At 33.3% G+C, this 21,468-nt stretch overlaps 1 protein-coding gene across 1 annotated transcript; it reads right to left on the reverse strand.

The window, feature by feature from the left end:
* Nucleotides 1–14,973: 14,973 nt before the first annotated feature.
* Nucleotides 14,974–17,237, reverse strand: LOC142167221 (uncharacterized). The gene is made up of 3 exons (XM_075227379.1): nucleotides 16,948–17,237; nucleotides 15,142–15,622; nucleotides 14,974–15,057 (listed from the first exon to the last, which is right to left on the reverse strand). The coding sequence occupies exons 1-3, from the start codon at nucleotides 17,235–17,237 to the stop codon at nucleotides 14,974–14,976; spliced, it is 855 nt and encodes a 284-aa protein (XP_075083480.1).
* Nucleotides 17,238–21,468: the final 4,231 nt, after the last annotated feature.

Consider the following 21,468-nt stretch of genomic DNA (forward strand, 5'->3'; position numbering starts at 1 on the left):
TGATAATTCCGATTAATTTGGATTATTCCAGCACTCTCCATTGAATGATATCGGCTGAGCTTCCTGGGTCAACCAAAATACGCTTAATATTGAAATCTAGAACATTAAGGGAAATTACCGTGGCATCGTTATGCGGTAGAAGAAGTCCATCGGCATCTTGCTCCATGAAGGTGATGTCATCTTCGGCAACTTCCCAGAGTCTCTTGTTGTGGGTTACCAAAACCTTCATCTTCTTGTCCACCGAGAAGGTTACACTATTGATTTCATTCCCTCCGAAAATTATATTGATAGTCAGCCAAGGAGGGTCTTCCCCTATCTTCGAGGGTTCTGTGTTGTCCTGACTGCAGCCGTAATTGTTTTTGGCTCGGTCGCTCAAGAACTCCATAAGATGGCTGTTCTTCAATAGCGTTGCCACCTACTCGCACAAATGCTGACAGTCCCCAGTTTTGTGGCCATGAGTCCCGTGATATTTTCACCATAAGTTGGGATCCCTCTGGCTGGGATCAAATCTGTTTGGCTTCGGGAATCTTGTTTTTTTGATATTCCTCATCGCCGATACCAACTCCACTACACTGATGTTGAAATTATAATCTGACAACCTGGGATAAGTGGAATCCCGAGTCCCCGATACCTCTTTTTCTAGTAACGATATGTTGTTCCGACCACTGTCAGTTCTTCTTTCGGGAGTGAACCTATTCGAGGACCGGAACCCTTTACTGCTGTGTCCCTCAGCTCTCTCGTAAGGCAAAAAGCAGCCTTTAAAAAATCGCCTGTCCGTATCAAAATCATCCTTGAACTTATCTCGGTCCTTGTCTCGGTCCCCCCCTTGGTTGATGTCGGGAACCCAAGTTGATCATCTTCTATCCTTATCTTCGATTCATAGCGGTTATGGACATCCGTCCATGTGGTTGCTAGGAACTCGAGCAGGCTTTCCTTCAGCTTTCGGAAGGCATCAAAGCTTATCGAGTTCAAACCTTTTGTGAATGCCTCCGTTGTCCACTCGTCTAGTACGACCGATAGCAACATCCTTTCTTTCTGGAATCTGATCACAAATTCTCGCATTAATTCGAACTCACCCAATGCGATCCTGAATATGTTCACCTTCCTGGCCTGGACCTTCCTGTCCCCGGTATGGGCCTTAATGAACGAATCTGCGAGCATTTCAAAAGAATCAATCGAATGCTCGAGTAATAGTGAATGCCATGTCAGGGCCCCCTTAGTGAGGGTTTCTCCAAACTTTTTCAGCAGGACCGACTCGATCTCATGTTGAGCTAAATCGTTCCCTTTCACCGCCGTTGTATAAGTTATGATATGCTTCTGGGATCTGAAGTCCCATCATATTTTGGTATGTCCGGCATCTTGAATCTCTTTGGGATTAACTCCGATGCTGCACTCGGTTTGAACGGCAACTGAGAATATTTTTTTGAATCCGGGTCCTTCAAAACTAGTGGTGCGCCCGGAATTTGGTCCATTCGGGCGCAAAATCCTTCATGTTCTGATCCATCCGCTCTTTCATCTCTCTCATGAACCTTATGAGTTTGGTTTTGAAGGGATCATTACTGTTATCGTTACCGGAATCGGTACCGGTCCCCCCGGCACCGTCAATGTCGACCTCACCCCTAGGGGTATTATTATCAACTCTTTGAGCCGTTTGATTTGCAAGAGCGTCGGGAGGAACTAGGACTCTTCCGTTTGCATTGTTGGAAGCACCTGATAATGCCTACTTCAATTCCGTAATGACCTAGTCCTGCCTTGAGAGATGACCCATGATGGCTTTCTGTTGCTCTCTCAAGATCCTTACCGTTTTCGCAACGTGTTCGTCCTCCGCATCATCGGGAGTTGGTTCCCGAACATGTTGGGGATATTGTCCGCCATGGACCGGAGTTGCCACGTCCCCTCGTTGCAGGTGTCACTGATCGAATTCTCATGTTGAGGCAGATTTTCATGCTTCTCAATGTTGTGTGCGATGTTGACATCGTTAGCTGCCATTTTTGATTTTTTTGCTATGAAACAAAGAATCAAACGAATTAGTAATAAATGCAAGAATCAACTCAATTATGCAACTGTCTAATCCCCACGGCGGGCGCTAAACTGTTTACTCGTAAAATGGTACAGTTGAATTTATTACGTGATTTATAGACAAGCGAACTGATTTGATCCAAAAATAATAAATAAACTAGATTAAAAATAAGACTTAGCATTAAGACCAAAAGAAATGGATAGCCCGGCTCCAGGAGCGATGCTTCTGAGGACAAAAATAAGAACAATATGTAAGAACAAGTAAAGTTATCTTATTTAGCTTGAGAATAGAATGCAACAGAAGTTATGCCAAGAATTTCCTCTCCTTACGATGACTGTTGAAACTACTATTTATAACTATACCTAGGAAACAAGATCCTAGGATCAAGCTCATCTTAAATGACAATAAAAGGGGCAATTGATGAATACGTAATGGTATGCCATGAATGCCAAAATTCTCTGTAACGGCTGCCTATTTAATACTAGGGAATATTCTTCATTAAATACCATCTGGTGACAAAAATTCGACCCACTCACGTTGACTATGCTCCCTTCCAGGTATGTCCGATGCTAATTGCAGTTGTTGTTCCCGGTCTTGGTTCTTACTCGATTTGTCTTTCGCATGTCTCATGTTCCACGTGTCACGCTATCATTCGATCATTTAATATAAATCAATTTTACCCTATACATAACTCAAATTGTCAGCATTAAAATGTATAAAATCATCAATTGGTTGAGGTAAGTAAACAACAATAATTTGTCAATCACTTTCGGAAGAGGGAAAACTTGAGTGAAGAGAAGAATAAAAGACACAAGAAGAAAGAAGGAGAAGACATGCAAACGTTTTTTTTTCAGTCAAGAGAGAAAAGAGTAATAAAAGTAGCGATTATTGGTTAAAAAACGGTAGGTGGAAAAAATAAAAGAAGCGACCGTTGTGTTTTTTATTGAAAGCACATAAATGAAAAAAATGGGGGAAAAATAAAAATTGCCAAAAAAGGGAGAAAACAGATAAATACCCTTGTTGGGCATATAGATTCACACATCATTTTTTCATTCCCAGCTTTATATACCACGTAACAAGACTTGTAAATAATTAAGTCTCTGTAAGTTTAGTTTATTTTAGATTTGAACTCTTAACATCAAATTCATGCGAGGAGTTTTTTGGATTGAGGGTCTACACAAGATTGCCACGTTGGCTTAGGGGACATTTAGTATTTTTAGTTTTAGGATTCTAATTTTATAATTGTAGTCAAATAACAATTTTTTGTTAAATTTAAAAACTCCTAAACATTGGGTAAAATCTTAGATATTATAATTTTATCCAACATGATGCTTTTTTAAAGAAATATTTTAGATTTGAAAGGGCATAAAAGTCTTTTTAATATTTCGAGTATATTTTTACGTTTAACATTTAGTGTTCTAATATTCGTGCTTTTATAATAACTAGTTTTAGAATACGTGCGTACTCTATATCAGTGAACATAAATTTTTAAAAATCACACAAATACTACTAAACTATGTAATTGAGTTATAGGGAAAAAAAGTACAAACTCTTAAAAATGAGTAATATTGATCATATTTAGCTAACTTAATAGAGAAAAGAATTATGTCACGCAAAAATATTGTAATGCTTTATCATAACTTAAACAATTTTTAATGCTTATTATTATTTCACTAAAAACATACAACAATTTTTAATTGTTACTCCCAAATTAATTTTCGTGTTTCAATTTTTGAGAGTCACTTTGATTAAATTTTAAAGTTAAATTGAATTTAGATCAACTCACTATTTAATATTAAAATTTATATATTCAAAAGTTATACAAAAAATATTACAAGTTGTAACTTTTTCATTCCAATACGGTACTACCACGGTAGCATCTAGTGTGGTCAGCACCAATCGTGTTAAAAATGTGATCAAAATTTACATTATTTAGCTCTTAAAAAGTAAAATATGACAACTAATTTGAGACGGAAGATGTACTACTGAATAATTTGGAAATCAATAATTTACTATGTCTACGAGGAGGCTAACTAAGTGTTATATATACTTATTAATCCTCTTAAATTCCTTAAATATGAAATGACCTTTGTTTTTTATTCTAATGGTTTCAATACATAATTTAGTAAGCCAAACAAAAAGCAAGTCTTCTTTTATTGATACGGTCTCTTTTATAGTTTTTAAAAAAAAATCATTCACAGGGAAACTTGCAGTTTTTATCATTTGGTTGCGTGTTGAGTAACTTGCTCACTATGCAATAGGTCATAAATTATACAAAAAATATAAATTGCACTAGAGAAACTCAGTACGACGAGTTCTGACTGAGAAGATTGCTGATAAGGAAAGTCGATCCATGTTCAAGAAGTTTTTCTTTTTATTTTTGTAAGAAGGGAATAATACAGTCAAACCTCTCTATAATATCATCATTTGTTCCGAAATATTTTAGCTTTTATAGTGAATGGTTGTTATACACCTATAACATCATTTGGCGTTTGAATATATTTTGGCTGTTATAGACAAAAATTATCCAAAAAATAATTTTTTTTTCTTTTTTAATATTACATATAAAGGTAAAAATAATATTTAAATTCAAAATCTCAAAAGATATGAATATTTCATGAATTAAATGCTAAAGAAATCTAATATATTATTAAAAAAATTCATAACTAAACGTACAAACATTTAAAACTCTAAGGCACACAATTAAATCTTTCAAGATTGATGGAAGAACTCCATAATTGTAGCTTGTTTCATAGATTCCAGTCTCTTACTAGCGGTATAACGCTTGAATCGGCGAAGATTTGCATTCGAACTATCAGCAAAAAGATATCCAATTGCTTTTTCTTGAAGGCAATCTGAGAGCTTAACAATTGAATCTTCTATCTCACTCCAAGTAGCAGTAGGTTGAGGTTCTTTGTCAGCACTTTCATTTACCTCCATAGTGTCTTCTTCTTCCACTCCAATAACTTGGGCAATAATTTCTTCATTAGTGAAAGTCTCAATAATAGGAAGTGTTGCATCAAATTGCACATATGTGGCAGCATCCATCGTCTCATTGATGTTATCATATGGGATTTGTGCTATAAGTGATGATACATTCCCAACATCATCGACTAATTCAATATTTTCACTATCAATATTGGGATTGTCATGTGTAGGTAGGATTCCAGTCTTTTTCCAACAATGGAGAATGGTGGAGGCCTTCACATCATTCCATGCTTCTACTAAAGTGTTAATAGCTTGTCGCATATTGAACTTATTGTCATTAGATAATGGATGGCTCCCATTGCGCTCATATTCATCAATCAGATTCTTGATGAAGCGGCTTTTGTACTTAACTTTAAAATTTACAATTATACCGGCATCAACATGTTGAAGATGTGATGTCATATTAGGTGGGAGATAATGAACCTGAATAATTCAATGTTAGTACAATAGCACCACTAAAAAAATATAATCAAGGCTACAATGCATATTTTCATGAAACGTACTGTTATCTTTAAGATATATATTTCTATTATAAGTTTTATATTAAAGTTATAAAATATTTGATTAAAATATTTAGAATTATTATTAATAATAATCTTAGAAAATGTACATGGCTGTTATAGAGGGGTAATTTTACAAAAAGCGTACTGTCATAAAGATGGATGTTACTGTTATAGGTAAAAAGTTGTTATAGAGAGGTAAAATATAACATAAAAAATCGATTCTAAGAAAAATTAAATTTTTATAGTAAATGATTGTTATATAGGGATGTTGTTATAGAGAGTAAAAATGGCGTGTGGTAGCCACTAAATAAGGTGGTATTTATTTTTTATCCACCAATTCTAATGTTGAGCAAAAATAACCACTACTCTATTAAAATTAATATGAAAAGATATTTTTACCCTTTCTTCTATTTCTTTTATTCCCAAACCCTTCCTTTATACCCTTCCTTTATACCCTCCTTTATACGCTTCTCTCATTTAAGTTCAGAGCCAAAATTTCATAGGCAAAATTTTGCTCCCTCAATATAGTTCCTGCAAGCAACTCTCTTCTCTCGATTGAAGTTCAGAGCCAAAATTTGATAAGCAAAATTTTGCTCCCTTAATATCGCTCCTGCCCAGCCCACAATAATTGTCTGCGTATACTTTGTCCAACTTAATCTCTTCTCATTTGTCATCTTCTCTACAGCGAACCAGCGTACGGGTATGTTTTCGATTTTGCTTTTATGCATTTTTCTTTTTGTATATCTCTAATCGTGATCAATGCTGTATTTGTCATCAAGTATGTGTGAAATGTCCAAAATAATGATTATAACTTGATTCGCTGAGGAATAAGGTGCAGATTTTTGTGAGAAAGTTATTGAGAACCTTTTGGTATTGAAATGTGTTTGTGGTTCAATCAATATATTGATTATGTAAGGATATTTCAGAAAAATAGTCCTAAGAATTTGTAAGCTAACTGTGTTTAGGAATTTTAGTTAACTGTGCTTCTATTAAAGATGCATCTAATTAGGTCCTGAATTTTAGTTTTTTAGTTTAAATATTAAGGACATTTCAGAAAAATAGTCCTACGAATTTGTAAGCTAATTTTAGTTAATTGCGCTTCTATTAAAGATGCATCTAATTAGGTCCTGGATTTTAGTTTTTTAGTTTAAATATTAAGGACATTTCAGAAAAATAGTCCTAAGAATTTGTAAGCTAAGTTTAGTTAATTGTGTTTCTATTAAAGATGCATCTAATTAGGTCCTGAATTTTAGTTTTTTAGTTTAAATATTAAGGACATTTTAGAAAAATAGTCCTAAGAATTTGTAAGCTAATTTTAGTTAATTGTTCTTCTATTAAAGATACATCTAATTAGGTCCTGGATTTTAGTTTTTTAGTTTAAATATTAAGGACATTTCAGAAAAATAGTTCTAAGAATTTGTAAGCTAATTTTAGTTTATTGTTCTTCTATTAAAGATGCATCTACTTAGGTCCTGGATTTTAGTTTTGTAGTTTAATTATTAAGGACATTTCAGAAAAATAGTCCTAAGAATTTGTAAGCTAATTTTAGTTTACTGTTCTTCTATTAAAGATGCATCTACTTAGGTCCTGGATTTTAGTTTTGTAGTGTAAATATTAAGGATATTTCAGAAATATAGTCCTAATATTTACGTTCTATTTCCTTCTTTGTAGTGTGCTAATGGAAGAAGATCGTATTTTCGAGTTTGATGATTGGCGTAATTCGATGAGCTATTGGAAAGGAGATTTTCAGTATAAGGAAACAATAAAAAGTTTCTTGTCGAACACGCAATGGAAGAAGTTGAGGGATGGTGTTTTCGGAAACTTTTTCCGATTACAAGGTGTGAAGTTCTGTGGTAGACTTATTCATTGTGTGTTGCTTTTAGAAATTATAAGCAATGAATCGCATTCAATGACATTTAAGGTTTTTGATCATGAAGTGAAGTTTACACGTGAAGCGTTCCAGATAATTATTGGGTTGAAATGTTCTTCTTCGGTGGACTTCAAAGTTTTATGTGAAAGAGAGAATAGGCTTTCGAAAGTCTACTTCCCTGGAAAGGATAGAATTGAGTTAGGAGATTTGTGGCGTTTTATTACTAGTCACCCATATGGTACAACTGCATCATTTGTAGGCAGCCATGACGATGCGGTGAAGTTGGCAACAATTTATTTTGTTGAATCTGTGTTGATAGGGAAGCGCAAGAATCGGAATGTGTCTGAGCGGGTAATGAAAATCATAGATGACGATGAACTCTGCTTTTCTTTCAATTGGGGCTCTCTTTGTTATGAAAAGTTACTAAAATCATTGAAGAGCTGCTTGAAGCCCAAACAAAATACTTCAGACAAAGAGAATGAGAATGAGAAAGAGAAAGAGAAAGAGAAAGAGAAAGAGAAGGACAGTTATACTATACTTGGCTTCCCTTTCGCCTTCTGTGTTTGGATTATGAAAGTATTCCTAATTTTTCAGGAAAAATAATTTGTGAACTTCAAAGAAGGTGGGTTCCCCCGGTATGTTATTCAGATATGAAATCTCCACATTATGACACCCTATATAAAAAGTACTTCCATAATGAAAAAGTAAGTTAACAGGATTACTAGCTATTTTTTTGTTTATGTGTTTTAGTTCTGAATACTTACGTTTTTTTTCTTATATAATAGTTGTATCAGTTGCTCGAGATGGTACCATTTCTTTCTTCTGAAGTAGATGCGGAGCCCACTAGTGTGCATGTGCCATTGTCTCAAGATCAAAGTTCAATGCCTTCAACACAATTTGATGAAGTCTTGCTTAAGGAATTTGTTAACGTAGGTTTTCTGCCTTTGAATACCATTAGTTTTTTATTTGCTTATTTTTGCTTAAGAGACTTTTTTGTTTTTATGGTTTTTGATTCAGAGATTATCGGAGAAGTTCAAAAAGGATATGGAGGTAGAATGTACTAGAATACATCAAAAAATAGCTTTATCAGAAAAAAGGATTCAAAATGACATCAAGGTAATATTCTTAATTTCTGTGCTTGTAACTCTAAGTTAAGGACACCATGTCCTTAATTTTTGAGCTTGTAACTCTCAGTTTAGGACTTCCTATTCTTAACTTTTGAACTTGTAACTCTAAGTTCAGGACTACATGTCCTTAACTTTTTAACTTGTAACTCTAAGTTCAGGACTACATGTCCTTATTTTTTGAACTTGGAACTCTAAGTTAAGGACTACATGTCCTTAATTTCTGTGCTTATAACTCTAAGTTAAGGACCAAGTGTCCTTAATTTGTGAGCTTGTAACTTGAAGTTCAGGACTACCTGTCCTTAACTTTTTAACTTGTAACTCTAAGTTCAGGACTACATGTCCTTAACTTTTTAACTTGTAACTCTAAGTTCAGGACTACATGTCCTTAATTTCTGTGCTTGTAACTCTAAGTTAAGGACCAAGTGTCCTTAATTTGTGAGCTTGTAACTTGAAGTTTAGGACTACCTGTCCTTAACTTTTTAACTTGTAACTCTAAGTTCAGGACTACCTATCCTTAACTTTTTAACTTGTAGCTCTAAGTTCAGGACTACATGTCCTTAACTTTTTAACTTGTAACTTGAAGTTTAGGACTATTTGTCCTTAACTTTTTAACTTGTAACTCTAAGTTCAGGACTACATGTCTTTATTTTTTGAACTTGGAACTCTAAGTTCAGGACCAACTGTCCTTAATTTCTGTGCTTGTAACTCTAAGTTAAAGACCAAGTGTCCTTAATTTGTGAGCTTGTAACTTGAAGTTTAGGACTACCTGTCCTTAACTTTTTAACTTGTAACTCTAAGTTCAGGACTACATGTCCTTAATTTCTATTCTTGTAACTCTAAGTTAAGGAACACTTGTCCTTAATTTCTGTTCTTGTACCTCTATGTTAAGGACTAATGTCTGTAACTTATAAGCAGCTAACATTCTAATTCTTATTTTAAATACTATCTCACAGGCTTTAAAGAAAAACCTAGGATCAAAGATTGATACTTTATTGAAGCTTCTTGACAAACCTCATGAAAGGACCATAGAGAGAGAACCTAGTGTTCCAATTAGCAAAGATGCAGTTGATGATCAATGTGATGATATAGATGTGCATGTAGAAGATCATTATGAAAGCGATTATAGAGATGCGCATCTAGAAGATGAAACTGATATTGACATCGAAATTGGGAAAGGTTAGATACAGTTTTTGAATTTGTTATCATTGAAATTTATATTCAATAGCATAATAAATATAAACTTTTTTGTGATTACAAATGTGTGTAGAATCTTTTGATGGAATGGAATGTCAAGACCAGGAAAATCCAAAAGAGACAAGTGTAACAGACATAATTTGTAAATCTGGAGTGCAATCTCAGGATTTAGAAAATCCATTGGGAACAAGTATAAGTGAGATTGTATGCAAATGTGTTGAAAAAATATATGATCTATCTATACCTCTCTCACTTAAAGAGAAATTTGGAAATCAAAATGATGCCAATCAAGGTTAGATGGAATTTTCATGACATGTTGAATGTTAGTTTTAATAAACTATTAGTAACAAGTATTAATTGTAAATGTTACAGAATCTTTTGAAACTGCAAGGAAAGAAGATGGAGTGGACTATCAAAATGATGAAATTTCAAAAGAGAGAAGTGGAGGACAATCTCAAGACATAGAAAATACCCAAGGAACAAGCATAAGTGAGATTGTTTGCAAATGTATAGAAGGAACGTATGATATCTCTACACCTCTCTCTCTAACAGACAATATTGGAAGCCAAAAAAAATGCTAGTCAAGATAATGATTTAACTGGCATGATCTTGACAGTTGCAAAAGGTTAGACGGAGTTTTTTTTCATCTTATACATGTTTGTTTTAATCAAAGATTAGTAACAAGTACTAATTGTGTTAGCTCCTGTAAATATTTTGCAGAATCTTGTGAACTTGCAATCGAAGAACATGGAGAACAGTTGCAAGATAAAGAAAATACAAGCAATATGTCAGCACTATTATCTGTTAAAGAAATACAAGAAGGCAGTGTGGCCAATACAAGTATTGATTGTGTCCTTAATATTGTATTCATAATTCAAATTGTCAGGACATTTCAAAAATTATGTCCTTAGTTTTTGTCTCTTCATTTGACAATTCATAGAATTGACGACTTGCAGCAAACTAATGTATATGTAGTGTTGCTTGCAGAGCAAAACAAAAATGAAGCTGTTAACCAATATACTAGGAAAAGGAAGAGAGATAGTATTGGTTTTGATGGTCCATCATTTGCTATTCTTACTCCTACTCCTCCGACTACACAAATGAGCATTGATGAGGGTTTGTCTATGGAGGTTGAAGGAAATGTTGAAGAAGAGCTTGGTCAAGGAAAAAGGAATAAGAAGCTTAGTTGGCAATTGAAATCTCCTTTTGAACAGAAAAGAAAAAGAGGAACATCGATGGCGCACAATGAAAATACTCCTAAGTATACAGGCTGGATAAAATCAAAATATACTCGTACATGTATTTTTCATTATGCCAAAGATGATGAAAACTTATTGAAGAAATTCATTGGGTGGTTGGGCAAGGAGAAATGGAAAGGTCGCAAAAAAGTGTAAGTCCCTAAATGTATTCATTATTTCTTAATTGCTTACATTTGTGTCTTGAACTTGTAATTTTAAATTTAGGACTAAGTGTATTGAGCTTCCAACTCTAACTTCATGACTAAATGTCCTAAATTTTTGAGCTTGTAACTCTAAGTTAAGGATTAAATGTCCTTAACTTTTGAGATTGTAAGTCTAAGTTCAGGACTAACTGTCCTTAACTTTTTAACTTGTAACTATAAGTTAAGGACTACCTGTCCTTAATTTTTGAATTTGCAACTCTAACTTCAGGACTAAGTGTCCTTAATTTTTGAACTTCCACTCTAAGTTCAAGACCAATTGTCTTTAACTTATGAGCTTGTTACTCTAAGTTCAGGACTTTAATTTATGAGCTTATAAGTCTAAGTTCAGGACCAAGTGTCCTTAACTTTTGAACTTGTAACTGTAAGTTAAGGACTACCTGTCCTTAATTTTTGAATTTGCAACTCTAACTTCAGGACCAAGTGTCCTTAATTTTTGAACTTCTACTCTAAGTTCAGGACCAATTGTCCTTAACTTATGAGCTTATTACTCTAAGTTCATGACTAATTGTCCTTTAATTTATGAGCTAGTAAGTCTAGGTTCAGGACCAAGTGTCCTTAACTTTTGAACTTGTAACTGTAAGTTAAGGACTACATGTCCTTAACTTTTGAATTTGCAACTCTAACTTCAAGACCAAGTGTCCTTAATTTTTGAACTTCCACTCTAAGTTCAGGACCAATTGTCCTTAACTTATGCGCTTGTTACTCTAAGTTCATGACTAATTATCCTTTAATTTATGAGCTAGTAAGTCTAAGTTCAGGACCAAGTGTCCTTAACTTTTGAACTTATAACTGTAAGTTAAGGACATCCTGTCCTTAACTTTTGAATTTGCAATTCTAACTTCAGGACCAAGTCCTTAATTTTTTAACTTTCACTCTAAGTTCAGGACCAATTGTCCTTAACTTATGCGCTTGTTACTCTAAGTTCGTGACTAATTGTCCTTTAATTTATGAGCTAGTAAGTCTAAGTTCAGGACCAAGTGTCCTTAACTTTTGAACTTGTAACTGTAAGTTAAGGACATCCTGTCCTTAAATTTTGAATTTGCAACTCTAACTTCAGGATTAAGTGTCCTAAACTTATGACCTTGTTACTGTAGGTTCAGGAACAAGTGTCCTTAATTAGGAATTGAGAACTAACTTATAAACTTTCTAACTTTGATATTTTCAAAATTTTCAGGGGACAAACTGATATATATGCTGAGGATAATGGTGTGAAAAAGAATCCATATAAATTGTACCATCAAAAAATCAGTAGAAAAATGTTCTTCCTTGAGCTTGCAGATAGTAGCTTTGTACTTGATGATAAGGTTTGATAATTCACAAGGCATTTATTTTCTTTCTTCTTAATTTATTATTTTTTATTTATTTATGACTGATGGATTTTTTTTCTTTTTTTTTATCTTTTTATGAAGCATATTGATATTGCCCTGTATTATTTGAGAAAGAAGGAATGCTACCACCCTTGCGCCCATCCTTTTCGTTGCACAACTACAGATATACTTTTTGATAACTATACGCTAATTGTGTATAAGGATTTCAATGAAGATGCTTCAGATTTGTTTTGGTGTGATGATAATTAGTTGGTTCTCACACCATATGTGTGGGGTGACAATCGTAGATGTGAAATTGCTTGGACAGAGGTTGACAAAATCTTTTTTCCATGTCAGTTTCCTTCAGAAGATAATGATGTTGTGACACATTTTCTTTTGGGGGTATTGGACTTGAATGAGAGAAAGATTGATGTGTACGATTCCATATATAGTGAGCCATATGAGCAAGGAATGAAACACATTGAAATGTATGCACGCATGATCCCCCACTTGCTAAAGTTCTCACAGTTTGAGAAAAATCACAAGTCTTTTGGAAATGCATTCAACAAATTTGATATTCAGTGGCAAAGATCACCACACCAAACTGGATCATACGTGTTGTCATTTGCTATATAATTTATATGTACTTTAGATTTATTTTATTAAAGATATTGTTTAATTGACTCCATATTTTTCTTAGGACTGATTGTGGTGCATTCCTAATCAAGTATGTGGAGTTATTGATGATGGGAAAGGATGTGGAAAAATTCCAACCTGAGGACATATCAAACTTCAGAAAAGAACTTGCAGCAAATCTTTGGGCACATGGAGAGTGGAAAAGAAATTCTGGTTATGATACACCACCAAAAAATGTAGGCGACAACTATGATAGTGAAAATGAAACTTCCTGCCCAAAGGAGCTGTAGTGTAGTTGTAAAGAAAGTCAGCTGTAGTGAAATTGGTATAAAATTACTGTAAAGAATCCATATGAATTCTGAAATATCCTGTAAATTGTCACAAGGCACTTTATTTTGTTTGCATAGCATAATTTTTTGGTCACAGCTATGCTAAATTACAGTTTCAGCAGTAATATGAAGGCATCGTGTTATTAATTTCTTTATTTTTGTTAACTATTGATTTGTCCATTTTTTCACAGTTTTAAAGGGCCAATCTTTGATTAAATTGTCTTGAAGTTTTTAGAAATTCAAAGCAACACACATTGATTGTTGTAGAACTTCAGAATCTGTTAACTACATCCTTATTTGTTGAAGGATGAAAATAATATTCAAGACATATTTTTTTAAATGTGCTAAACTTCTGGAATATAGACAATAAACTGAGATTTCCAGAAGTTAAGGACATTTTAGAAATTTATGTCCTATATATTAGATTCATACTTCAAATGTTCAGGACGTTTCAAAAAATTATGTCCTGAAGTCTACTTGTACCAATCTCATTTTAAAAATAAGATGTAGCAAGCTGTGTTTAGCAAGCTGTAGATGTCAATTTTATAACTACTGATTTGTCCATTTTAAATTGCCAATTTTTTATTAAATCTGTAGAGATATAGCAAAAGATACATTGATTATTGTAGAACTTCAGGACATTATATTCATAAACGTCCTGATTTGTTGAAGGATGAAAATAATATTCAGGACATATTTTTCTGAAATGTCCTGAACTTCTGGAAATCTAGATAATAATCTGAGATTTTCAGAAGTTAAGGACATTTTACAAATTTATGTCCTTAATATTAGATTCATACTTGAAATTTTCAGGACTTGTAAAAGATTACATCCTTAAGTTTTACTTGTACCAATCTCATTTTAAAAATAAAGATGTAGCAAGTTGCAGGCATCAAATTATATAAAGAAAAGGACTTTCTTGTTTACTTACAACAAGAATAAAATTTCATAAACAATAATTGGTCCGACAAAGGTAAATTGAACTTCCAGAAAAAGAAAAAGAAATAAAGAGCAAGTAAGTGCAAAGAAACTTTGAAAATTCAGGACATCTTTTATATAACCATCTGCTAATGTTTACTTGCTCAAATAAAAACAATCTAAATGAATCCAATTTATAGCAAAAACTTTAAAAGAGTAGATAAACATAAGTGGATATATCTATTATTCTCTATGCTTCCTTAAAAATGGATGGACTGCCGGAGAATATATACAAGATGTTCTATTATGACCAATTCTTCTGCAACGACCACGTTTGAATGTTATTTTTGATGATTCGGTAGCTGGAATATGCCTTTTCTTCTGCCTTCTACCTGGCGGGACTTTGAAATCTGGAGGTTTAATAATTTGTGACTTAACACTCTCTGGTACAATCCAAGAATCCGTATGTCCTACAGGATGTATTTATCTTTTATATATTTTCAGCCAAGATTCCTTTAAGTACCAGTCCAAGCAGAAATTGGACTTCTTGATGTTTCTCTTCTCGATAGCTGCAATTGCATGTATACATGGTAATTCATCAAATTGAAACTGAAAACAATCACATGTTCTTTTGTTTAAGTCCACCAAGAAAGTAATTTCCTTCTTCCTCAACTCTGGAACGCCATGAATCAACAGAGAAGACCTTCAAAGTTGAAAAACTATAAGTTAGTACATTATGTTAAATTATCATTAAAATAATAAGCTAAAGTAAGAACATAATACTTACATTTAAAGTAAAAGCTAAATCTATCTTTTTCTTCAATTCCTCTTCTACCAAACAAGAAACGTCATAAAAAGTTCCTTCTGCTTCATTTCTTCTTTCATAAAACCAACGTTGTAGCTTCACTTGGATGAAATCCATCATTCTTAATATAGGCAACTCCCTTACTTCTAATAGCATAGAATTCATTGACTCAACTATGTTTGTTGTGAGCATGTCATATCTTCGTCGTGGACTACAAGAACGTGCCCACCTTTCCGGTGGTTCTTCCATCAAGTAGTCAAAAGTCTTCTTATCAACTTTTGCTATATCTGACATGTATAGATCAAATTCTTTGCGCCTGTATACTCTTGCAGCACTTTGAAAAAGTTTTATGACCTCACTTTTCACTTTCCTTCGCTTTAGGTTCTGCTCCAAATGATAGATACAAATCCCATGGTGGCTTTCAGGATATACCTCTGCAATACCATGTGCAATAGATTGATGCCTGTCCGATAAAAAAATTAAATTGTCACGGCTCCCAATTGCATTGCGAAGCTCACTAAAGTACCACTCATAGGAATTGTTATTTTCAGATTCTGCAATTCCAAAGGCTAGTGGGAATATTTGGTTATTTGCATCCTTTGAAACTGAAATCATTAAAACACCACGATATTTTGACTTCAAAAAAGTTGCATCAACAGCAATCACTGGTCTACAATGATTCCAACCAGCTATTGATGATCCATATGCATAAAACATATAAAGAAACCTGAAAATACAGTTTAACAGAAGGTTAAAAATACAGGACACCAAATCCTTAATATTTTCACTGCACATATCAAAGTTAAGGACACAATGTCCTTAACATTTTCAGTGCACACATCAAAGTTAAGGAGAACTTGTCCTTAACTTTTAGAATGCACACATCATAGTTAAGGACACCATGTCCTTAACTTTTACAATGCACACATCAAAGTTAAGGACACCATGTCCTTAACATTTTCAGTGCACACATCAAAGTTAAGGACACCACGTCCTTAACACTTTCACTGCACACATCAAAGTTAAGGACACCACATCCTTAACATTTTCACTGCACACATCAAAGTTAAGGACACCATCTCGTTAACTTTTTCACTGCACACATCAAAGTTAAGGACACCATGTCCTTAACATTTTCACTGCATACAGCAAAGTTAAGGACACAATGTCCTTAACTTTTTCACTGTACACATCAAAGTTAAGGATACCATGTCCTTAACTTTTTCACTGCACACATCAAAGTTAAGGACACCATCTCGTTAACTTTTTCACTGCACACATCAAAGTTAAGGACACCATGTCCTTAATATTTTCACCGCACACAGCAAAGTTAAGGACACAATGTCCTTAACTTTTTCACTGCACACATCAAAGTTAAGGACACCATGTCCTTAACTTTTACAATGCACACATCAAAGTTAAGGACACCATGTCCTTAAGTTTTTCACTACACACATCCAAGTTAAGAACACCATGTCCTTAACTTTTTTACTGCACACATCCAAGTTAAGGACACCATGTCCTTAATATTTTTACTGCACACATCAAAGTTAAGGACACCATGTCCTTAACATTTTTACTGCACACATCAAAGTTAAGGACACCATATCCTTAACTTTTTTATTGCACACATCCAAGTTAAGGACACTATGTCCTTAGCTTTTTTACTGCACACATCAAAGTTAAGGACACCATGTCCTTAACATTTTCAGTGCACGCATCCAAGTTAAGGATACCATGTCCTAAAGTTTATAAAACAGACTAATAAAAATCTTTTTGATTGTTTACCTGTTGTTGTCGTCTATCTTTATGTTAGTGTATGTTCCCGGATTTTTACTTTTCATCATATACAAGTATGAAGACAATAATTCATAATTCTCTTCAGGAGTTCCTCTTATTAAAGCTGAAGCACGCTGAATAGCACGCCACGCCTTGTGATAACCAATGTCTAGTCCATGCAATTTTTGCATTTCTGCCATGACAAAGGCTGGTGTAACTTCAAACATTGGGTCTCGAAGATTGTCGATAATGTAACCACTAATCAACTTTGAAGTTGCATGCCTTTGATCAGCTTTCATAGTGTTAACTGAGCAGTCATGATTTTTCTCAATCTTTACTATCTTGAATAGTGTTGAATCTTTAATTCTGAAAGCACGCACACACCACCCACACCTATCATCATTGCATTTCAACGAATATCTTGTTGAGCTTGATCTAACAACCTTGAATTCAAAATGTCCTTTAATTGCTATATTGGAAAAACAGTTAATTATACTCTTCTTTTTGTCAAATATTGATCCCACTTTTATTTCATCCAACGAAGCATTTTCTCTTAATATCGTAGTTGGGGATTCTTTTTGTTTTGAGTTTGAGCTTTGTCTAGTTAGTTGAGTAAAGGTTTTTTCAGCAATTTCTTCTATTACTGGTGCACTCTCTAAGACTTGAATACCCAAAGCTTGTTCGTTGTCAATCTCTATAATGCTTTGTCCTTCTAATTGAATAGAATCAAATGTTTGAAACACCTATTTAATTATTGGTTGAGCTTCAACCACATCTATTTCCATTATCTGTTGGCATTTGTCTTGATTGTCTTGTTGAGTTTCTGTATTGACATGTTCAAAGGTGCTTGTAGAATCAAAAACTCTTTCCGAAATATCAACAATGAAACGACAGCCCTTGCTTGTTCCCAGATTGATATCAAACCATATCATTGCTTCAAACTTGTCTCTATCCAATTCAATAACTTCAAAGACCTGGTTAATGAAATCTTCAAATCGAATTGCCTCAGGTACTAGAACAAGCTTTGTTTGATGATCAAGATACTTATAGTCTGCAGTCCATCTACCATTAAAAGCAATTATAATACATATTGTATCCATCCTGCAAGTCAAGAAAATGAGAAATTCAGGACATATTTATACAACAATCGTGAAGTTAAGGACAAGATATACTAAACTTTATCAATACAAGTTGCAAAATACAGGACACTATGTCCTTAATATTTAGAACAACAGTCATAAAGTTAAGGATATCATGTCCTAAACTTTATCAATACAAGTTGCAAATACAGGACACTATGTCCTTAATATTTACATAGTAGTCATGAACTTAAGGACATCATGTCCTAAACTTTATTAGTATAGGTTGCAAAAATAGGACACTATGTCCTTAATTTTTACATAGTAGTCATGAAATTAAGGACATCATGTCCTAAACTTTATCAGTACAAGTTACAAAAATAGGACACTATGTCCTTAACTTTGATGTGTGCAGTCAAAATGTTAAGGACATGGTGTCCTTAACTTGGATGTGTGCATTGTAAAAGTTAAGGACAATTGTAAAAGTTAAGGACAAGCTGTCCTTAACTTCGATGTGTGCATTATAAAAGATAAGGACAAGCTGTCCTTAACTTTGATGTGTGCAATGAAAAAGTTAAGGACATTGTGTCCTTAATATTTAGAACAACAGTCATGAAGTTAAGGACATCGTGTCCTTAACTTTATTAGTATAGGTTGCAAAAATAGGACACTATGTCCTTAATTTTTACACAGTAGTCATGAAATTAAGGACATCATGTCCTAAACTTTATTAGTACAAGTTGCAAAAACAGGACACTATGTCCTTAACTTTGATGTGTGCAGTCAAAATGTTAAGGACATGGTATCCTTAACTTGGATGTGTGCATTGTAAAAGTTAAGGACATGATGTCCTTAACTTTGATGTGTGTATTGTAAAAGTTAAGGACAAGCTGTCCTTAACTTTGATGTGTGTATTGTAAAAGATAAGGACAAGCTGTCCTTATCTTTGATGTGTGCAGTGAAAAAGTTAAGGACATTGTGTCCTTAACTTTACTGTGTGCAGTGAAAATATTAAGGACATGGTGTCCTTAATATTTAGAACAACAGTCATGAAGTTAAGGACATCGTATCCTTAACTTTATTAATACAATTTGCAAATACAGGACACTATGTCCTTAATATTTAGAACAACAGTCATGAAGTTAAGGACATCGTGTCCTTAACTTTATTAATACAAGTTGTAAAATACAGGACACTTTATCTTTAATATTTTTTAGAACAACAATCATGTTAAGGACACCAAATCCTTAACATTATGTCCTCAATATTTACAGAACAATCACATAGTTAAGGACGCGATGTCCTTAACGTTATCAATACAGAAAAGAAAAAAAATTAAATTCCTAGCATCTTATTCTTCAGTAACGAAATAAAAATCCACACCAACACACAAAAGCATATAGAGATATCTAAAACTTTAGAACTTACTGTAATTTATGGTGAATTTTGGCCGAGAAAGTTGAATTCTGAACTTAGACAAAAAGTTTGAAATCGGAAGAGAAGCTTCTGGAATTTTGGACGATCACAACAATTCTCTGCAAGTAAGTTTGCACGTAAGTTTGAGCTGCTGCTGATCGTGAATAAGGAGCGTATGTATCAACGATATCCTATATAGCAGAAGGGTATTTTCGTCCGGACGGATAAAAATTTATTAAAACAGTGGCTAAAGACTAAATACATTTAAAACAGTGACTTAAAAGTAAATACATGTGTTATTACTGGCTATATGTGTACATCGCCCTTTGAATGTTAATGTGCATGGGCTAAAATAGAACACGTGGAGTATAAAAAAGCAGGTCCTTGAATTCGAGTTCGGCGTTTTTTGAACGCGGAAAGTTGTCGGTGACCATCCTATCACACAATAGTCCCCTCTCTCTCTCTACTGTTGACTTTTAGTTTTTAAATAAAAAGCTAGAGGAGTCCTCTATTCCCTATATGACTAATATTATTGATTATTATGAGTTCTACCCCTGTTACTTCTATAAATTCACAATCTTTTCCTCAAATTGACTCCAACTACAAGTCAACTTTGTCTAAAGGGCAAAAAGAAAAACTTACAGAATTTCTAAAAGATGTTGCACATAGTACTTTCTTGCTTGCTTAGAAAACGGACTGAGAACTTGCATATATATCTTTTTAGCTTATGCATAGAGACTAAAGAAACTATTTTATTTGGGAATTTTTTCAAGTGAAAAAGAAGAGTTAATCTCTAAGATAATTATTCAATTAATAGAAATTGTGTAAGAGGGTTTTTTTTTAGTAATAGAAAAGTTGCTCAACTAATGAAAATTTTGTCAAAAAATCACTTCTTTTGTTCTTTTGTAACAACAAAGTAACTCTCTATTTTTATTATTTCACCTACAAAGCCACTCTACACATTTAGGCACTCTACACATTTAGGTAATAATTTCGCCGGCTTTAGTTGATGTGATAATTTTTATCAAGCCAAAATTTTAGAAATAAAATATCACCTATTATATCTGTTTTATTCATCCGCTCCAATGATTTGATCTGATATAATTATATGGATCAAATATATAATAGAGGACCCCTTTTTATTTTACTAATCGATGAATTTAGTGTTTCTTCTCTCAGGAAGTGATTTAGGATTTTTTCTCAGTCTAGTCCAAAATTTTACTTTTGAAGGTTCCTTGATTTTTCTCCTCGATCATCTATTAAATTCCATCTTCAAAAAAAAAAATGAACTAGACTGAAAAAAGTCCTAGATCGCCTTGACTAAGAGAAGAAATGATGAAGCCATCGATTAGTAAAATGAAAAGGAATCCTCTAATATATTATTGACCTTTATAATTGTAGTAGGTAGGAGCATTAGAGCGGGTCAATAGAATGGTTAATTAAATTGGGTGGCTTCTTATTTTTAAAAATAATTGTTACATCAACTAAAGCCACCAGAATTATTACTTATTACCTGAAGGTATAGAGTGACTTTGTAGGTGAAATAAAAAATAATTTATTTTTTTGTTATAAAACAAAAAAAAGTGATTTTTTACACAATAATTATATTAACTGAGTAACTTTTTCTATTACAAAATAGGAAAAAAATAACTTTCTTTCACAATTTTTATTAATTGAGTAATCGTTTAAGAAATAACTCAGAACCGTTCGAAATAGAAAAAATAAAATTTTATCAATGTTTAAAGGTGTTTTGAGAAAGAACATTTCGTGATGGGAAGAATATCATTTTATTAGAGTTCCGAGGGAACATAAATAACCAAAGGTGATTAACCCCTAAGTTACCCACCTAAGCACAAAAAACAGGCTTGTTTTCAAAGAAAATTGTTTTCATCTAAAGGAAATCTTAAAAGTTGGAAATCGGTGGAAATTCAAATAAATTAATTTTCGTTCGTTAAAATTTCTAAAAAGTATTGGTTTCTAATCCTTTAGATTTAGACCTTTTGGATAGGTTTTTAAGTCAAAAGATAAAATTGAA

Source organism: Nicotiana tabacum, chromosome 12 (genome assembly GCF_000715075.1).
Source record: "Nicotiana tabacum cultivar K326 chromosome 12, ASM71507v2, whole genome shotgun sequence".
Taxonomy (NCBI): Eukaryota; Viridiplantae; Streptophyta; class Magnoliopsida; order Solanales; family Solanaceae; genus Nicotiana; species Nicotiana tabacum.